The sequence below is a fragment of the Helianthus annuus genome, chromosome 17, assembly GCF_002127325.2.
Source record: "Helianthus annuus cultivar XRQ/B chromosome 17, HanXRQr2.0-SUNRISE, whole genome shotgun sequence".
In the NCBI taxonomy this organism is placed as follows: Eukaryota; Viridiplantae; Streptophyta; class Magnoliopsida; order Asterales; family Asteraceae; genus Helianthus; species Helianthus annuus.
Genome location: NC_035449.2, coordinates 14096953 through 14116573, shown reverse-complemented (window position 1 = coordinate 14116573; position 19621 = coordinate 14096953). Strand labels below are relative to the sequence as shown.

At 37.9% G+C, this 19621-nt stretch overlaps 2 protein-coding genes across 2 annotated transcripts; both read left to right on the top strand.

Annotated features, from left to right (window-relative positions):
• Positions 1–1183: 1183 nt before the first annotated feature.
• Positions 1184–1846, top strand: LOC110923264 (flowering-promoting factor 1-like protein 3). The gene has a single exon (XM_022167411.2). The coding sequence runs from the start codon at positions 1211–1213 to the stop codon at positions 1535–1537; it is 327 nt and encodes a 108-aa protein (XP_022023103.1). The 5' UTR covers positions 1184–1210; the 3' UTR covers positions 1538–1846.
• A 1984-nt stretch (positions 1847–3830) lies between these two features.
• Positions 3831–4555, top strand: LOC110923523 (flowering-promoting factor 1-like protein 3). Its single transcript, XM_022167604.2, has one exon. The coding sequence runs from the start codon at positions 3878–3880 to the stop codon at positions 4202–4204; it is 327 nt and encodes a 108-aa protein (XP_022023296.1). The 5' UTR covers positions 3831–3877; the 3' UTR covers positions 4205–4555.
• Positions 4556–19621: the final 15066 nt, after the last annotated feature.

Genomic DNA, 19621 nt, shown 5'->3' with positions numbered 1-19621 from the left:
ATAATAATAATAATATTAATATATTTTGATCATGTGTCTTCTAGTTGACCAACTTTGAAAATAGTGATGAGTTTTGGATAAAGTTGTCTAATTTTATTGTATAAATATAAATTATGGATTTGATTTTGTTGGTATATTTTTATCTGTATCTTGGATATATTTAAGAAGAAAATACTCGAAAACAAAAATGCCCAGGAATATTAAAAGCTAAGAAAAATTGATAGAAAATTCTGTAGTCAAATTCGTAGGAAAAAAGTGGTAGTCAAATCCATAGGAATAATTGTATAAGCTATCCTATAACATAAAGGGTTCTAGTACAATCTTTTTGTTTTTGTAGTAGTGGCAAGCAAACGTAACGTAACATCGTTTATTCCTTCTTACCTTTTCTAAGATACTAATTTCTGGAAAAAAACTACAATAGCCGCCGTACATGTGCTTGTTACCAAGCAATTTCCCCAATATATATCAAAATTTCCCGCAAACTAAAAACAGCATAACTTTTTTTCTAAACAAAAGGGCATTAAGGGGAGTTTTTGAAGCATTGTAACAACCTTAGAGCAACTTCCAATTGTGAATTTAATAGATAGTGCACAAAGGGGCTCACACAATGTATGAGCATGAGACAAGAAATGTCATTCCTTGTTTTTGATACCTAGTAACATTATTTAGCCCAAAAACATTGTGGATAATAATAGTATGTACGTGGCTCGATCTATTGATCATTAAGCTTAGTGAAAAAAACAGGATGTATCTTTATCTGGAAAATAAATTCTGCAACTTCAAGAAACGCCAACTAACGTCTCCATGAACTAGAACAACCAGTTTACAATAGTTAGATGTTTTATTTCAGTGAAATGGACTGAGATTGTGCCTGTAACATCAATCAACATCTGGTGATACAGGATGCGGATCTCTACAGTTGTTTCCGATTTTGGATGTTCAAAAAATAAGCCGGATCAATTCAGCCGAAGATTCCCTTTATGTTTGTGGGGATTTCCCTCCCCCACATTCACATGTGGGTAAGTGATGCCCTGAACACACAAATCTTTTTTTCTCAACAGTTTAATGGGCCCAAACACACGCTTTATGTAGTAACTATATACTCAACGTGGCTAGAAACTCTTATATAAACCCCCAGCCTCCCAATTCCATACATTCATATTCTTGTTCATAAAAACCAAAACATAAAACCTTATCTATACCTAAAGATATGTCTGGTGTATGGGTGTTCAAGCAGAATGGTGTGGTTCGACTGGTGGAGGGCGGTGGAGGTGAGTCCTCTCAGGGTTCGCGCCGACGTAAGGTCCTTGTCCATGTACCAACGAACGAAGTGGTGACTTCCTATGATAGGCTGGGAAGAATCTTGTCATCATTAGGATGGGAAAGGTACTATGATGATCCTGATTTATTGCAGTTTCACAAAAGAACAAATGTGCATCTCATTTCTCTCCCCAAGGACTTCAACAAGTTCAAATCAATGCATATGTATGATATAGTCGTCAAGAACCGCAACATATTTGAAGTAAGAGACATGTAGCTAGCTAGTACCAATTAGCTATCTAGCCTTCCTTATCCAGTTGTAGTTGGCTAGGTTCCATTTGGATTATTACAAGAGTGTATGTCGTGTGGTGAATTAGGTTTTCATATAGAAGTTAATTCGTGGTTTGTTTCCTCTAAGGTATGAGTGAAGTATGTATGTCCAAGTTTGATTATGGGTTGTCAAACATAATGTTCGAGTGCTTAATGGTCCTCACTTTTAGGTTTTGTGTTTATGGGTGGTCGCAATCTTCGAGTGCTTACTAGTCCTCATTTTTAGGTTTTGTTAGAAATTAAGAAGCGAATTTCATGTACCTGTAAGTCATATATATTTTGTGTGATGAAAAATCAAGTTTGTGTTTTAATACGAGTATCTCATATATATAATCCTTTCTTATTTTTCGGATTGTATGCATACAAATAGATTCAAATATGGTCGATACATGAAGCATATGTGTTCTTGCATTAGTTAGGAAATCGACTCCGGCCAATTAACCCATGAGTTTTTTCATACAGCAAACCTTGTGGACCCAGCAATTATGCTTAGATGATTAGGGTTAATTTTAATTTAACAGCTATAATTTAAGAATTATGTGTTTCAATTTGATTTTCATTTTTTGAACCGAAAAATTTATTAACGAACCGGCAACTAGCAAAGGACTAGAAGCCATGTGTTTCAATTTGATAATATGGTTTTTGTGCTCTTCTAAAAGGACCACCTCATTGATAATATGGTTTTTGTGCTCTCCTAAAAGGACCACCTCATGTTTTCACTCATGGATTCATGGTTTTATACTTTTTCTTTATAATTAGCAAACATTTAAGCTAAGAAATTCTTCCTTTTGGTCCAATTGGTTTTCAGAACATGATGATATGTTAAAGACTATGCAAGCACGGGAAACATGGCTAAATTTGCAGGCTTAATTAGCATTAGTATTGGAACATTAGGCGTGTCATATAGTGAATAAGAAAAAGGCTTAGAATATGTGCCTTCCTTTATTTATAGGTTATCTATAATGGGAGAAATATTAAATCATAATGGCATATGATGTCATATTTCCATCTCATTAGAGTGGGTATCATTTTAATAAAATTTGCGATTTTGCTGTTAGAAAATTTTCACCAGCAATGTTTAAGTTGTAGTGAATAGATGCATTCTAAACTTTTTACAGTAGTGTTCATGATTGGTTATATATATTTGGTTATGCATTAAGATGATAATTATTGTTTAAATAACGAATCCAAACCATGTCATGCTTAATTTTTTTTAACAATAATTTCTAGAATTTTTTAGGATAAACACACCACAATATACATTTTACAGTATTTGAACTTTCAATATTTTAGTTGTAAAGCATATCACTTAACCACTTGGATGTCCCCTTGAGAACCCGTCATGCTTAAATTTGACACAAAATCCATCTAATTGATTTAGAGGGTGTTTGAGTTTATGTTTTGAAGTGATTATTTGATTATTGCGTTTGTAAAACATAAATTATCTAAAAAAGTGTTTGGATGAAAAAGTGATTATCTGCCTACAAAACGCAATTTTAAAGAAGCATGTACCTACATGCTTTTTCAAAACGCGGTTTTGAAAACGCAAAATCTATTTTGAAAACGTATAATCTATTTTGAAAACGCAACGCCAAACACCCCCTTAGTCTCCCTCTAATTAGAGTTTATGTACTCAAGCCCAATTAGTTAGTTAAGCGAGGTTGTGGAATTGCAAGGCAAGAATGTTAACACTGTTTAGATAAATATCATTGTGTGATTTATTAGTTATTTAAGTACACATTATTATTAAAATTTTGATACGTTTTGATTAATTTCGGTGGTAAAATGGTTTCTCAGACATTCCAATCAAAACTGCATAGTCATGACCCATCAAAAGATTTCTCAATCACCCTTAACTGCTTGTAATATCAATCAATATATGGTCACACAGGATGCCATCAGTACAGTTGTTTCCAATGTTGGTTGTACCAGAAACGACTCGACAATATCTACTTAAGAATCCCTTTATGTTTGTGGGGATTTATAATGACTTGGAAAGAGATTTCGGACTCCCCTCCATCCAAAATTTCCCCTCCCCACTCATTCACACGTGGGTAAGTGATGCCCAACACACAAAGTTCTTTTCCCTAATGTTTAATGGGCCCAAAACGCACGCTTTTATCTATTATCTATTATATATAGATAGAGATATATGTGTATGCATATATTCTCCACCCTAGGTGGCTAGAAACCCTTATATAAACCTCCATCCCCCAACTCCAGACATTCATATTCTTGTTCATAAGAACCTAAACTCAAAAACCTATCTAGCTAGTACAGAACTAAAATGTCTGGTGTTTGGGTGTTCAACCAGAACGGTGTGGTTCGACTAGTGGAGAGCCCTGGAGGTGATTCCTGCCAGGGTTCGGCTCGACGTAAGGTCCTGGTCCATGTACCAACGAACGAAGTGGTGACTTCCTATGATAGGCTGGAGAGAATCTTGTCATCTTTAGGATGGGAAAGGTACTATGATGATCCTGATTTGTTGCAGTTTCACAAAAGGTCCACTGTTCATCTCATTTCTCTCCCTAAGCACTTCAACAAGTTCAAGTCTGTGCATATGTTTGATATAGTCGTCAAGAACCGCAACATGTTTGAAGTAAGAGATGTGTAGTATCTTAGCTAAACTGACTAGGTCTTTCGGTTTGATTATATATATCTACGTGATCGTTTTCTCAAAAGTTTATAGGTTTGTTTGTTTCCTCTGATGGGTATGAGGGAAACTATGTATCTTTTGCTGACAAAGCACGTCCAAGTTTGATTATGGGTTGTCACAATGTTCAAGTGCATAAAAGAGCTCAAATTTGAGTTTCTGCTTTTTTAGGGTTCAAGAAGCTAATTTCATGTAGCACAAAGTTTGTTGTTCATGTATCTGAAAATCATATATTGGTATTACGCGATGAAGAATCAAGTTTCTGTGTGACTACAAATCTCTATATGTATATATTACAAAATCTTTATCATTTTTCTGTTTGTTTGTATAAAAATTGAATCAATTACGATTCTGCTAGTTTGTATAATAATTGAATCAATTATGATATATATACACAAAAATTTCAGTACTTCATTACTTATTACTAATATATTTTTTCTTTTTGCCGTAGTACCGTCCCCTTTAAAAAACAAAGTGAATAAATCTGTGATGGCTGCGAAGGGAAGTCTATGCATGAAGCATTTTCTTTTCATTTTATTAAACGGCTCCAACCCATGAGCTTTCTTTCAAAATAAAACATAATTTCTCGTTAATTTGTGGGGCAAGCTTATACATATGCTTAGATGATAAGAATTCATTATTTTAATTAATTGCTACAAGTTACAGATTCTGCATTTCAATTTAATATTTTTGGCTATTGTGCTTCAATTCGAATAATAACCACCTCATGTTTCACTCATTGTTTTATTATACTTCCAAGTTGGAAGTTCCAACGAACTTTAATAACTCATTTAAGCAAAGAGATTCTTCGTTTTGGCCAAGTTTGGTTTTTAAATATACGTTAAAGGCTATGCAAGCACGTGAAACATGGCTATTTCCATCTGCAGGCTTAATTATCACCATTATTGTTAAGCATTATAAAATGGCTTAGAATATATGCCTTTCTTTTATTTGATGGTTAAAATATATCATCATAACGGCATCTGATGTCTTCTTTGTATTAATAAAGGTTCCGTTTGGCGATTCAAAAAAAAAAAAATCGGATGTCTTCTAATGTTATAAAAATATCGTTGGTTGCTTTACTATAAGCAGCGGCGTAAATAGGTTGGGGCTACGGAATCGCATGTCTCTCCGTGTTATTTTTTTAGTTGTAGGTGATTTAATCTCAAACAACTCTCAAGATATGTGACACATCAACCTTCAGAAATAAAAGATTAAGATCTAGTTCGGGTTATGAACCCCTTTAGGCTCTAACCAACAGACTTTTAATATAGGATGTACATATTTGCATACCAAAATGTCTATTTGCACACTAAACCTTAGCCTTATCCACGCCACGTATAGAGTTGTATGTGGCGTATAGGGTTTCCATGTACGCCACGTACATAGCTATACTAGATGGTAAACCTCGTACAGTGTCAAATCAATCAGATGTACACCGAGTATAGAGATGTATGAGGCTTGTGTATGAGGCTTATATTCGCTGCGTATAGCTCTATACGCAGCGTACATCTGCCAGATTTGACATTGATATGATGTTGTTTGGGCACGAGAATAAAGGTATACGCATAGTATAGGGCTATACAAGGCGTATACTTGTCAATTTGAAACATTTGTATTTAGACTTTCATGTGTTCACTCACGGCATACGAATCAAGCTTCCTTTCATTTGCATATTAATTGTCGCACGAGTGTGGAGCTAAAATGTCATCGTTTTGGGACGATAATTATTTCTTTGGACAGTATTCTAACGACTCGTGGGGGGTGCCTAAAACCGATCTGATATCATTTACTAACTTAACTTTCTTCATTGTTGTTTTTTATATTAATAAATATTTATCATACCATTGTTTTAGGATGAATCGGGCATTCTAGATTCTAATTAGGAGGAGGAGGTTGAGTCTCGCGTCCCTATTGATCAAAACAAACCGTTTCCAGACTTGAATGAGGCTCTAACTCCACCTGTTCATGAACCATATTACCCGGCGCATCAAGTGTATCCAAATTATGGATATGGGTGTGAATCTTCATACGTTGTAACACCTCGTAAAATCATACCCAATAAAATAAAGACACCTGTCATGTAAGACAAACGTGTCAGGAACCCGGACCAAATAAAAGATGTATGGTAGGATTTAAAAGGGCGACATGTTATTAAAATACCTCTGAGCGACCCAAATTATAAATCCCAAGATCCTTAAATCATTATGATAAACATCAAATATATATTTGGCTGGTTATTCCTAAATAAATAAATTCCATTCTTATATGGAAATTGGGTTCTTTAAAAATGATACTACAAAATCCTGATTTAATTCTTGTTTAAAAGAAGTTGAATTTAGTTTGATAAGTCATGACCAACCTCCATAAGAATCCAAAGGTGAAGTCTTGATGTTCCGACACTTCAAAAACCTTGCACAAGGAGCCAAAGTGGTGTAAGTGCATGCAAAGCATGCAAAGGCTGAGCAAAAGGGACCCTGAACTGAAAAGGATTGCATGAGATTCGGAGTTTATAAAGTTGCATGGTCAAAACTTGAAAGTTTGCAAAAGTTTGGATTCTGGTCATCGGTTACGGACCGTAAGGCTTAAAGCTTACGGTCCGCAAGGATCGGTTACGGACCGCAACCGGTTAAGCATACGGTCCGCAAGAGGCATATCTGGGAGCATCAGACCAGGGTCGGTTACAGACCGCAACCACCTAAGCTTACGGTCCGTAAGAGATGGATACGGACCGCAAGGGATTTGGCTTACGGTCCGTAAGCCTGTCGCTGGCAGCAGGTTTTGGACAGCTGCCTGTTCAGCCAGTTCCACCGCCTTATTAGTGTGGTTTTCGAAATCAGGGGCTTGATAGGTAGTATATAGCATCATAGGGGCACCTGGGATCATCTCACAACATTTGTAGAGTTACTTGGCTTGATCTTGTGCTTCTTAGTTCACTATATAAGGAGAAGAAGTGGTGACATTTTCCCTTGCTCATTTACAACTTATTTCAAGACTTACCTGGAGCATCTTTGGACTTCAACAAGCTTCTCTTAGGTCCCTAATCATACTTAGGACTCTTGTAAGTGTCCTTAATCCTTCATAATTCAGTTTAGCTTAGTTAATTAGCTAAAAGTCAAACCGTCGTAATTAAGGTTTGACTTCGAGATTAAGCTATAATTATTCAGTCAAATCTCGAATCAAAAATACCTATAAGTAGGTAATTATGTGGGTAATAAACCCTTAAAAGGGTATTCTCAGATTCTCACTCTAACTATGTCAATTGTCGGGTCAAAGCTAATTACAAAAAGTCAACAGAAAGCTTTATTTCAAATTAAAACATAATTAGCAATGTAGGATCCATACAACCTGTTTTATCATTAATATAACTTGCACTACAAGAAAACTGGGTTTTTAGTACGCGCAAAAGCGTCCTAAAATGCTATTTTATAGGACCTTTCATTTAATAGGACCAACGGTAAAAGCGTTTCATGTAAAGGGGTCGTAATAAGTCCCGGAACTAAAAAAGCGTCCTAACATCTCAAATAAGATTATGAAACCAATTTTATGGTCGCGTAATATGTCTTTGAAGAACCAAAATAGTGTCCTAATAGAAACATATTAGGACATTTTTATGTTGTTCTAACATGTGCTTACATACTTTTAATCTTTTGATACACTTACAAGCGTCCTTAAAAATTAACTGATAGGACCTTATGATGTAACATTATAGCTAATTTAGTACCAAGAAAAGGGTCCTAATATACCAAATAAGATCATGAAACCAATTTTATAGTCGCGTAATATGTCTATAGACAACTTGAATAGCGTCCTAAAAAGAACATATTAGGACACTTTTACAATCACTACAAAAGAATTGCCATATAGTGGCACACAAAAGGTGCCACAAAAAACAAAAAAAATGCCACAAAAGACCATTGTTGGAATGGGCGGCACACAAAAAAGTGCCACTAGAAGCGGTGACGCTAAAGCCTTTTAGTGGCACTTTTTTGATCTGACGCTACAAACTTTTGGGCTTAGTGGCACTTTTTTGTTTGCCACTATATAGTTTTGAGCTTTTAATTGTACAAATTAAATGCCACTAAAGACATTTATCATATTAGTTTTGATTAATTAAAATCATTATTTGTTTGCAATATAAAATAAAAATAAAAGTATAAAATGTAGAAAGCATAATATCATAACTTCGTTTATCTTCCAAATGTTTAACAAGTGTCACATTAATTCTAAATATCTAACATATAAAACAAAAACCTAACAAATATTTAAATAAAAACTCGAAACTTCATTGTCCTCATAAATAATATCCTCATCAATTGTGTCATGGTTGATGGTTATCACCAACTCCTATTAATGTAAGAACATGTCTAAACATGTTCAACTCGACAATTTTCAGTTTACGCTCGGTTTGGAACAGAAAGTCGCATAGTTTGACTTATGCTTTGACTTTCAGTTCTGACCCGTTTAAGCCAAGTTTAGGATTTCCTTAGAGCTTCTTTTGGACCTAATTACATGTTAGTATAACCCTTTGTGATTATACAACTTGGTTCATTAGACATCTAATTCATATGCATGTTTCCGTTAATCGCTTAAATGTTGACTATTATGCCCTCTTCACCTTAAAATGTGAATTTTGAAAATGTAAAAGAGTAGACACCTTAGTTACTGATTTATAAACTTGTACTTAAAATTTTACATCAGTTTGAGGTCTAGATTTAGAGTTATGCTCATTAGCGTAATTAGAAGCATTCTTAGTAATTAACTGGCGTAATTAGCATATAGCCTATCTAAACCCAAATTATAATATCAAACTTTTTACCTACTGATATAAAATAATATTTTGGGATTTTTGGAGATTTTTATTTATTTTGAGCATAACTTAGAGTTTTTAAGCTTATTTCGGTTATTGCCGGTTTTGCCCTTTTGGCATATAAAATGAGTTTTATAAATCCTTTTGACCTCAAACCTTTTTCTACTGATTTGTTATGTTAAATAAAGTATTTTTGAGCCTTCTGGAATATTAAAAATATCAGCTTTTTATACAAAACCCGGAAATGGCTCCAAATCGCCTTTTAAGCATTTTTACGACATAGTATGTATCAAAACTAGTTTATATGTATAAGGTTTGATACCCACTGATTTATTCAGTAAATTTTTATATTATAACAGTAAACAAAGGTTTTAAACTCAGAATTCCAGTTTTAACCTTTTAGGCTTATGTGAAATTAACAAAATGCCCCTTCGGTGCATAAAATGATTATAATTAATAAATTTCACATATATATGATACCCTACTGTTATAACTTATTAAATTAAGTATATTTACTAAATAAATCAGACCTGTAACTCAGATTTCAAATTAAACTCTTTTATACCCTTTAAAATGACCAAAATGCCCTTATGAGGCATAGTTTCTGTTTAAAATCATTTTGGGCATAATAGGAGATATCTTACTGATGTCACAACATATTTAGTGCATATTAACTCAGGGAACTTGCATATGATTCATATGGTTACTCGTTACGCACTTTCCGCGTTCGAATCGGCTTATGTAACTAGTTTACATATATTAGCCGAAACGGGTCAAACCATATCATTTTTGTCTCAAAATCCAGAATGTCTTTAAGTTACCCATATTAAACAAGCATGCAAGCTTGTCGGGTCAAAACCACATTCTAAAACGGTCTTCGCTTAATCATGCGTTTAAACCGTATTCTTTTTAAAACTATCTGGTCTAAGCTTAGGCTAAATTAAAGACCCATTAGGATTCTAATAGGTTATTATAAACCTTCGTTCCAGAATAGGAGATCCAGTAAAAGATATTTGCACTTGCTTATTGTGACTATACTTGCTCAGGTAAATACTTTTAACTTATTTTCCCTATACGAGCTTGGGGTACGGTATATAAAATACCGCTTGGTCGGGCATTGAATCTTTAATCAAATGTAGGTTAAATCATTGAAATGACCCGTTAAAATTGCTTTGTTTGCTTAAAGCCTTTGGGGGGTTAATGACCATGTCCCGGATATCCTTGGCATCATTTTACGAAATGGCGACGACCTAAGCATACGGGTGTAGGCGTACACCCGTTGTGCATAAATATTAAGGTATAACCGCCGGTTTGGTTAAACCGCTGCGGGATTATATCATGTGGTGTGTCTATCGATCTTTAACCCGGTGTAAACCCGGGCTACTGGATGCATAAGAAACATGTAAATCTTTTACAAGTTTATATTCAAATAATTATCCCAAGTTTTAAAAATCTTTTTATGCCATGTGCATTTAAATCAATTTTAAACCTTTTCAAAATGAGTCAGTTAAATTGTATTTACCAGTGTAAACTGACGTATTTTCCCAAAAAGATTAAGTGTAGGTACTACGCGTAATAGGCTGGCCTCTCCTTAGCGTCACTTAGAGTCTCGCAAGCTTGGATTCAAATAAATCTGTTGAACAAGTTTCCTTTTTCTTTTGATCCGCCTGTGGATCTATTTCAACTGTTGTGATACTTAATATTACAATATTTTTTCGATTGGAATAAATCTATCTTTTTGCTTCTGCTGTGCATTTTAAATTTGTGTTGTTTGACTATGATGATATCAACTACGTCACGATACTCCCCACCGGGTCCACCGGTGATACGTAGTGTTTTGGTCAAAAATTACCAAAGCAATTAAGTGATCAAATTAGTTAAGTGAGGTAGTGTGCTGAAAATATGCTGATTATGTTGTTTGGAAAAACAGTGTTCAGGATACGGCTCAGGATATTGAGCTGTATCTATGATCAAACAATGAGCAAAAAATAAAGGGGTTGACACGAGATGTACGAGGAAAGCCCTTGATCAATCTAGATCGCCGGCATAAAACCTCGGGAGCTGATAATCGCAGCTGCCTAGTTCTTCTTATTACTTCAAACTTCAGGATACAGTGCAGGATATTGACCAAATCGCTAAGTGTTACAATGATTTGTGTGAGAGTGCAAGTTGCGAGAGAACAAGTGTGTAAGTGTAGTGAGTGTAGCTGTGATGTCCTATTCGATCCGGTATACCCACCTATTTATAGTAACCAAATACAAACTGAAATTCCTACAAATATGGGATGCTTCGGAATATTCCATTGTTAACGTTGTAGACCAAGTAATGCGGCTTCAACATCTTCACTTGAACGACTTGGACCGAGTCTCCTAGAGAAAGGGTCTTTGTGAACGTTGGGCACCTGCACGCGTACTCCTGCACACAACCCGTTAGTAATCCTGAGGATACCATTCAGGATATTATAGATATCCTGAATGAGCATCCCGGATATAAGCAGATATCGTTCAATTAAGATATAACTCAAGATATTTCCCAGGATATGAGGAGCTCAGAATTTTGCCCATAACAATTGTCCCCAAAAATGTTGCCGTTAAGGATCCTGAGTCCTAACGGTTACATTTTTCACGATAACCGAGGTAATTAAGAGATAGGACCTGACATGACCGCTTGTAACCGTGCAACCTATTTCTACTCATTACTCCCCTATATCTTCTCATGTTTACCCCATTTAATCTTTATCAAGAAGAAAAAAGGTAAAACTCTTCTCTCTCTCCTTATTTCTTTCCTCTACACTATTCCGGCGAAGATATGGCGAGACAGACAAGATCAAGCTCCGGTGACTCCGCTCCTTCGTTCATTCACCAAAATATTCTCCAAGATCCAGAGAAGGAAATATGCACCTTCGACATCGCACATCTGTCAGCCCTTAAAACCTCCGGCATCTTCCCGAAAGGGACGGTGTTCCGGCCATTTGATCGGGAAATCCGATCAGATATTGTCTCCGACGAGTGGATATGCTTCAATGCTTTTCCTTTCACCTTAGGGTTACAGTTTCCGTTTCCCGACTTTATCACCGAGTTCTTCGATACCACAAAAATCTGTTTCAGTCAAACAATGCCAATGCTATGGCGAGTCCTGCTTGTTCTTGATCAAATCAAGAACAACCATATTCCTGACCTTTCCATTCATGACCTCCCCTTAGCATATCGGCTTAGATGCCATGGTTCTTGCCGTTTTTTGCTCTATTCTACCTCCGGCGACCCACTGGTACTTCGTGCCACTAGGAATGAGGATGAATGGAAGTCCAAGTTCTTCTTTGTAAAAAGAGACTCAATCCCTGGTGGAACGGAATATCCAGTGCAGTGGTTGAGAAAGGGTAGGATTTAGGGCTTTAGGATGATCCTGTTTTGTATCTTGTTCCATATCCTGAACTGATCAATTTTCTTTTTACTGTTTTGTATGCAGCTGATTTTAGGAAGCTAGCACCTCCTCTTGCAGATTCACAGAAAAGGATTGACACTATCAGACTCCTTCCTGAAGCTGAAAGAAGTTTTAACCCGTCTCCACCGTCTCCAAGCCCTCTTTCCAGTGTTAACATGTCTGGTAAGGATCCTGTTCAATATCCTGCATACATGCTTTTATTTGAAATATTTAGGAAAGAATTTTTACTCCCTGTGTGCAGACTCCAGCAAAGTTCCGATCCTCCTTGACCTTGACGAGCTTGATAGTTATCCTACTCCTGTCATGGTCAAGAAAGAGACACCTGCTGCTACCAGCTCCAAGCCACTGCCGGCCCCCAAGGCTAACCCAAGGACCCATGCTTCCACAGCAAAAAAGAGGAAGGGCTCTGAAATCAGTGCCCCAGGCTCCGAGGGGTTCTCCTATAATGAACTCAGCTTTTCCGACTCCTTAGATCCCATGACATCCTTCCTCAACAAGGTAATATCCTGCTACATATCCTGCATATATATCCTGATAGGATATCCTGATTAATATATTCTGACCCATACCTGAATTTGATGTGCAGGGCCTTCAGCATCTGCTCCACCTGTACAACGATGCCTGCGGTACTGTTGCACTCCACGAAGCCAGGATCAAACAGCTCGAAAGCACAGTTGCTGACCAAGGTACCATCGCTGAAGCAAAGTCCCGGCATTACGAGAGCTTGATGAAAAAGGTCACCCAAGAGGCTGAGCTCAAAACTGCTACCGCAGAAATGGATCACGAGCAAGCCATGGTTTCTTTCCGGGAAGGGATCAAGGCCTCCGCCATCGTCTCCTTGCTACAAGCTCGCATCAAGATGGCCTACGAGGCCAAGGAGACAGGCCTCGTGTGCCCAGCTTGGCCGGTGGACTCTTGGGTGGCCAAACTGAAGGAGCTTGGAGGAAAAGCTGTGCCACTCCCTGCAGAAGCCGGTGAGTCCTCCAAGCCAGCAGAGGTGGTGGATCAGGCTGGAGACAAGAAGGATGCTGGAGCGGATGCTGGTGAGGATGCTGGGCAGGATGCTGGTGCTGATAAGCCGGAGAAGGTTGGAGAGGATGCCGCTGTGTGAGGGCATCTGAGTGGGCGATGATGGATATTGATGCTTAGGCCGGAGCCCACTTTTTTAGATTTGATGGTTGTGGTCCCTTGAACAATTTACTTTTCTTGTCTTTGAAACAATTTACTTTCCTGCACTTAGACAATATGATGACCAAAGGTGGAGGGATCCTGAGTTTCAGGACGAAGCCCTTGGTTATCAGTTAGTATAGTTTATTTTGAATACTTTTAACAAGTGAAGGTGGAAGTATCTTGGGTTCCAAGACGAAGCCTTCATTTGTTAAGTAAATATGTTGAAAAACTAATCATGCTTTTGGTGGATGGGTCTCGGTTTGAGACGAAGCCAAAAGCATAATCTTTTGCTATGTTAATAATATAACCCTTTTTTGGCTTTACTCCTTTCATTACATGAATTTTATTTATGAAAATTGTTTTGTTTGAGAATTCTTGGAAACATTATGGGAACATCATCTAAGAATATCCTGACAAGTATCTTAAGAGATATCCTGGTCAGGATATCATAATATAACTTAGGAAATTCAAATCTTCTGAGAAAAGGAAAGATCATACCAAAGATTCCCAAAGAATCAATTCCAATTTTTCACCATAGGAATGTCCCCAGTTCACACTTATAAACTTGGATCCAACCTTTGAATAGTATAATGTCCCCTGTGTATGACACAAAAATGCAAAAGTATTCATGGTCTGGTTTGAATAAATTCCAAACACCTCGAGGCAAAAACCTTGTTATCCTGAAATGAATCCTCAACATATTGGGGTAAACCCTTAATATTCTGGGGATAAGCCCTGAGTTTCGTGCGCTACAGGCGAGAGTGTATAAACTCCAAGTCTTAGAAAGGTGAAAACCTTTAAACCTTAGAGAGTATGAAAATACCCTTTCGTGAGAGAGGGTGATCAATCCTCATATACCTTCAGGATCCAGGATATAGCCAACAGTAACGAAATTGTCAGCCACTTTTACATGAACTGGTCCCGCTACCTTGAACTATAGCTAGATAACTTGCGCTCCAGGCGAGGTGTTTAAACCCAATTCGAAAGAAAGGTGAATACCTTTAAACCTTTGAAGGGATCGAGATCCCTTAAACGTGAGAGAGGGGGCCAATCCTCTAGTCTTCCGATTCGTCCCGAGTGCAAATCCTGGAGCTATATCCTGGAGCATATGCTGCAAAACAACTACAAACTAAGGTGGGTGTTAGCCTGGCTAACACCCCTCCGATGCTTAAGTCAGTATTGGGTTCAAGATAATACATAAATATATTTAAAAGAGATAGAGTACATACCATTAGGATAGAAATTAAATTCTACTCTTACTTGAAATAGAGCTTTAAGTGTATTGCATTCCAGGATCTTGGTAGCATATCCCCTTCCATATCCTTGAGTCTATATGCTCCTTTCCCTGCTTCTGATTCAACCTCGTATGGTCCTTCCCATTTTGGAGCTAGCTTGCCATCGGCAGGATTAGTAGTATTCTGAAAAGCCTTTCTTAACACCCAATCACCAACTCGAAATCTTCTAGTCCTTATACTCTTGTTATATGCCCTGGATATTCTTTGTTGATATGCTGCCATCCTTAACCTTGCTGCATCCCTTTTTTCATCTATAGTATCCAAATCTTGACATAAATCCTCAGGATTCCGTTCAGGATCCCGTAGGATAGATCTTGCAGTAGGTATCGTCATTTCCGTTGGAATCATTGCTTCTGCTCTGAACACCAAGGAAAATGGGGTCTGGCCTGTGGCATTCTTTACCGTCGTTCTATCAGCCCACAAAACAAAGGGTAATTCTTCTGCCCATCTTCCTTTCTTGGCCCCTAATCTTTTCTTCAAGTTGTTGACGATTATCTTGTTTGAGGATTCTGCTTGTCCATTCGCTTGAGGATGTACTGGGGTAGATGTTATCATTTTGATCCCCCAACTCTTGCAAAAGTTAGTGGTCCTCTTGCTTATAAACTGGGACCCATTATCACAGATGATTTCAGCTGGTACCCCAAACCTGGTCAAGATATTCCTCTTTATGAAGGATACTACTTCTTGGTCTCTAACTTGGACAAATGCTTCAGCTTCAACCCACTTAGAGAAATAATCCGTCATTGCTAGCATAAAGACTTTTCCTCCCGGAGCTTTCGGTAACTTTCCTACTATATCCATCCCCCATTTCATGAACGGCCAAGGAGATGCTATAGGATATAGTGGTTCAGCTGGTTGATGTAGTATGTTACTATGCCTTTGACATGTATCACATCTTCGAGCATATTCTGCAACATCTTTCCTCATCGTTGGCCAATAATATCCTGTCCTTAATACTTTGGAGAACAATGACCTGCCCCTAGTATGGTTACCACAATCCCCTTCATGTATATCCTGAAGTACTTCTTTGGCTTCAGGATCCTCCAAGCACGTCAAATACGGTCCTGCAAGAGATTTCTTGTACAAAACATTATTTATAATAGTGAATCGTGATACCTTCATCCTAAATGCCTTAGGATTTTCATGTTCGGGAATATGTCCTTTTTTGAGATATCTCATGATTGGAGTCATCCAGGATGTAGGATTCTTTTCAGGATACTCCACTCCAGGATCCTGAATACCTGCTACTTCTTTATCCTGAGGATTCGTTGCAGGATACAAGATATGTAATATTGGTATTTGGGTCCCATCTAGTATCCTGATTGATGATCCCAGGTTTGCCAAGGCATCTGCCTCAGCATTATCCTCCCTTGGTACCTGTTCAAGTGTAAAAACATCGAAATATCTTGCTAATTTTTTAAGAATACCAAGGTATTCGATTAACTTTTCACCCATGACTGCATAGGATCCGTTAAAATGATTAGTAATTAACAAGGAATCAACATATACTTGTAAATTCTTAATACTCATTTTCTTAGCCAATTCTAATCCTGCAATCAAAGCCTCATATTCTGCTTCATTATTGGTAGCAGGGAATTCACACCTAATAGCCTGGGGTAATATGTCCCCCTGTGGCGATTTTAGTAGTATACCCAAACCTACTCCTCTTACATTAGACGCACCATCAGTATATAATGTCCAGGATCCTGAGGATTCTCCTAACTGCTGGACTTCTAGGTCTACCTCATCCTGAATATCACTACTGAAATCAGCCACAAAGTCAGCTAAGGCCTTGGACTTTATGGCATTTCTAGGTTCATATACTAAGTCATAAGCACTCAACTTTACCGACCACTTAGCCATCCTACCAGACATCTCTGGTTTCCTAAGCACATTTTTAACAGGATAATTAGTTTTAACATGAATCCTATGTGTCTCAAAGTAATGTCTAAGCTTTGTTGATGCTATAACTAGAGCCAATATTAACTTTTCTAGGTGAGAATATCTAGCTTCAGCATTTAATAAACTTTTGCTAACATAATAAATAGGATACTGCTGACCTTCGTGATCCTTTACGAGAACTGCACTTACTGCATTCCCTGATACTGCAAGATATAGGGATAATGGTTCACCATCCTCAGGCTTCATCAATAGAGGCGTGGTTGAAAGATACTGCTTCAAACCCCGAAGGGCTGCTTCATGCTTCTCACCCCATTCAAATTTCTTATTCTTTTTCAGGATATCATAGAACTCTTTACATTTTTCTGAGGATCTTGAAATAAATCGGTTTAGTGCCGCCACTCTTCCTGTTAACCGCTGAACGTCTTTCATATTTGAAGGTGATTTAATATCCAAGATGGCTTTAATCTGCTCCGGGCTCGCCTCTATTCCTCTTTTGGTCACCATATATCCTAGGAATTTTCCTGCCCCTACTCCGAAATGGCACTTAGCAGGATTTAGCTTCATATTATACTGGTCCAAGATATCAAATGCTCCCTTAATATCCTGGAGGTGGTCCTGGGCTCTCTTTGATTTTACCACCATATCATCAATGTATACCTCCATGGTGTCCCCCAGCTTGTCTTTAAACATCATATTTACCAATCTCTGGTTTGTTGCACCTGCATTTTTTAAACCAAAAGGCATAGCAGTATAACAATAAATACCTGTTGGTGTCATGAAGGCAGTATCCTCCTGGTCAGAAGGTTCCATTTGAATCTGCTGAAATCCTGAGGATGCATCCATGAAAGTCAACATTTCATGCCCGGCAGTAGCATCCACCATTGATTCGATATGTGGAAGAGGGGACGGGTCTTTTGGACAAGCTTTGTTCAGGTCTGTGTAGTCTACACAAACTCTCCACTTCCCATTCTTCTTTTGAACCACTACCACGTTTGCTAGCCATCTAGGGAATTTGACTTCTCTGATCATCTTGGACTTCAATAATCTTTCAACTTCCTCTTGGATAATTGCATTTCGTTCAGGGGCGAACTTCCTTCTCTTTTGTTGTATAAGCTTGAATGACCTGTCAATTCCAAGCTTGTGAGTAATAATGTCTTTGGATATACCTGTCATATCCTCATGCTTCCATGCGAATGTTGACATCCTGCATTTCAAAAAGTTAGTTAATTGATCTTCAATATCCTGAGGGATATTGGTTCCTACGAGCACCGAGATATCAGGATTATCCTGATCCAGGATAACTTTCTTCACATCCTGCTCCGAATTCTCCACGATATCCTGGGCCCGCATCTTTAATTGCTATGCTGCAGTTGGTTTGGTCGAGGATTTCATTGAGGATGAGTAACATTCTTTTGCCTCCTGCTGATCACTATCGACTTTGACAACTCCCCAAGGGGTAGGGATCTTGATGCATTGATGATATGTTTATGGCACAGCCTTCATATCATGGATCCATGGTCTTCCCAGTATGATGTTATAGCAGGATAGAGAATCCATCACACAGAAACGTTGTATCGAGTTGACTCCTTCAACATATACTGGTAACTTTATCTCTCCCACTGTGTTCCTAGCCTCTCCACTAAACCCAACGAGCACGGTGGACTTCGAAGTGATATCCATCGGAGACACATTCATTCTCTTTAGAGTCTCTAGTTGGATTATATTGACGGAGCTGCCATTATCATCCAGTATCCTGCGTACAAAATGGTTAGCCACATATAACGTTATTACCAGAGCATCATGATGAGGATCCTGGACAGTATCCCTGTCATCAGCATCAAATGTGATCATTTTGTCAGTTGTGAGGGTAGTCATCCTAACATGTTTGTCTCCCCTCTCAGCCTTAGCTTCTTTTGCATGTCTTTTCGCCGCCGAATACGAAGTCCCACAAATGTCGGATCCTCCCGAAATGAAGTTGATTATCTTGGCATCCGCGGGAGGTGAGGCTGCTCGTTCAGGATCCTTCTCAGTATCTTGACCTTTATTCTTCTTTCTTCCTAAGAGATCTTTTAGATATCCCTTGCTCAGAAGATAGCTTATTTCCTTCCTCAGGGCAATGCAATCCTCAGTCACATGTCCGAAATCTTCGTGGAAGGCACACCATTTTGACTTATCTTTCCAATCAGCTTTTTGTTGATTCTTTCGAGGCCACCTTGCCTTGTCTCCTAAACCCTGCATGGCATACATTAGTTCAGGAATGTTAACAGAAAAGCAATATTCAGATAATTCAGGATATTCTTCAGGATCCTCGTCTTCAACAACATTCACTCTCTTGTTATCATTTCTACCATATGGCTTAGAGCGGTATGGTTTGTACGAGGATTCTGACTTCCTGTTAGTCGATTCGTATGTTGAGGATGCATTCATCCTCTCTTGCATCTTTTTGTCATCCTCCAATCGAATATATCTTAGAGCCCTGTTTTGAGCTTCGTCCAAGTTCCTGCATGGGTTCATTACAAGGTCTTGGTAAAATTGAGAATCTTTTTGCAACCCCATCTTGAAGGCTTGCACATCTGTTGCAACATCAAGATGCGGGATGTCTAAAGATTCCCTACTGAACTTGTTCACATAATCCCTTAGGGACTCTTGGGCCCCTGTGTTATCCTGTAAAGGTCACTTGTTAGTTTTTCAAAGCTTCTACTACAAGAAAACTGACTATTAAATAAATTGACTAGGTGAGCAAATGATGTAATCGAATGT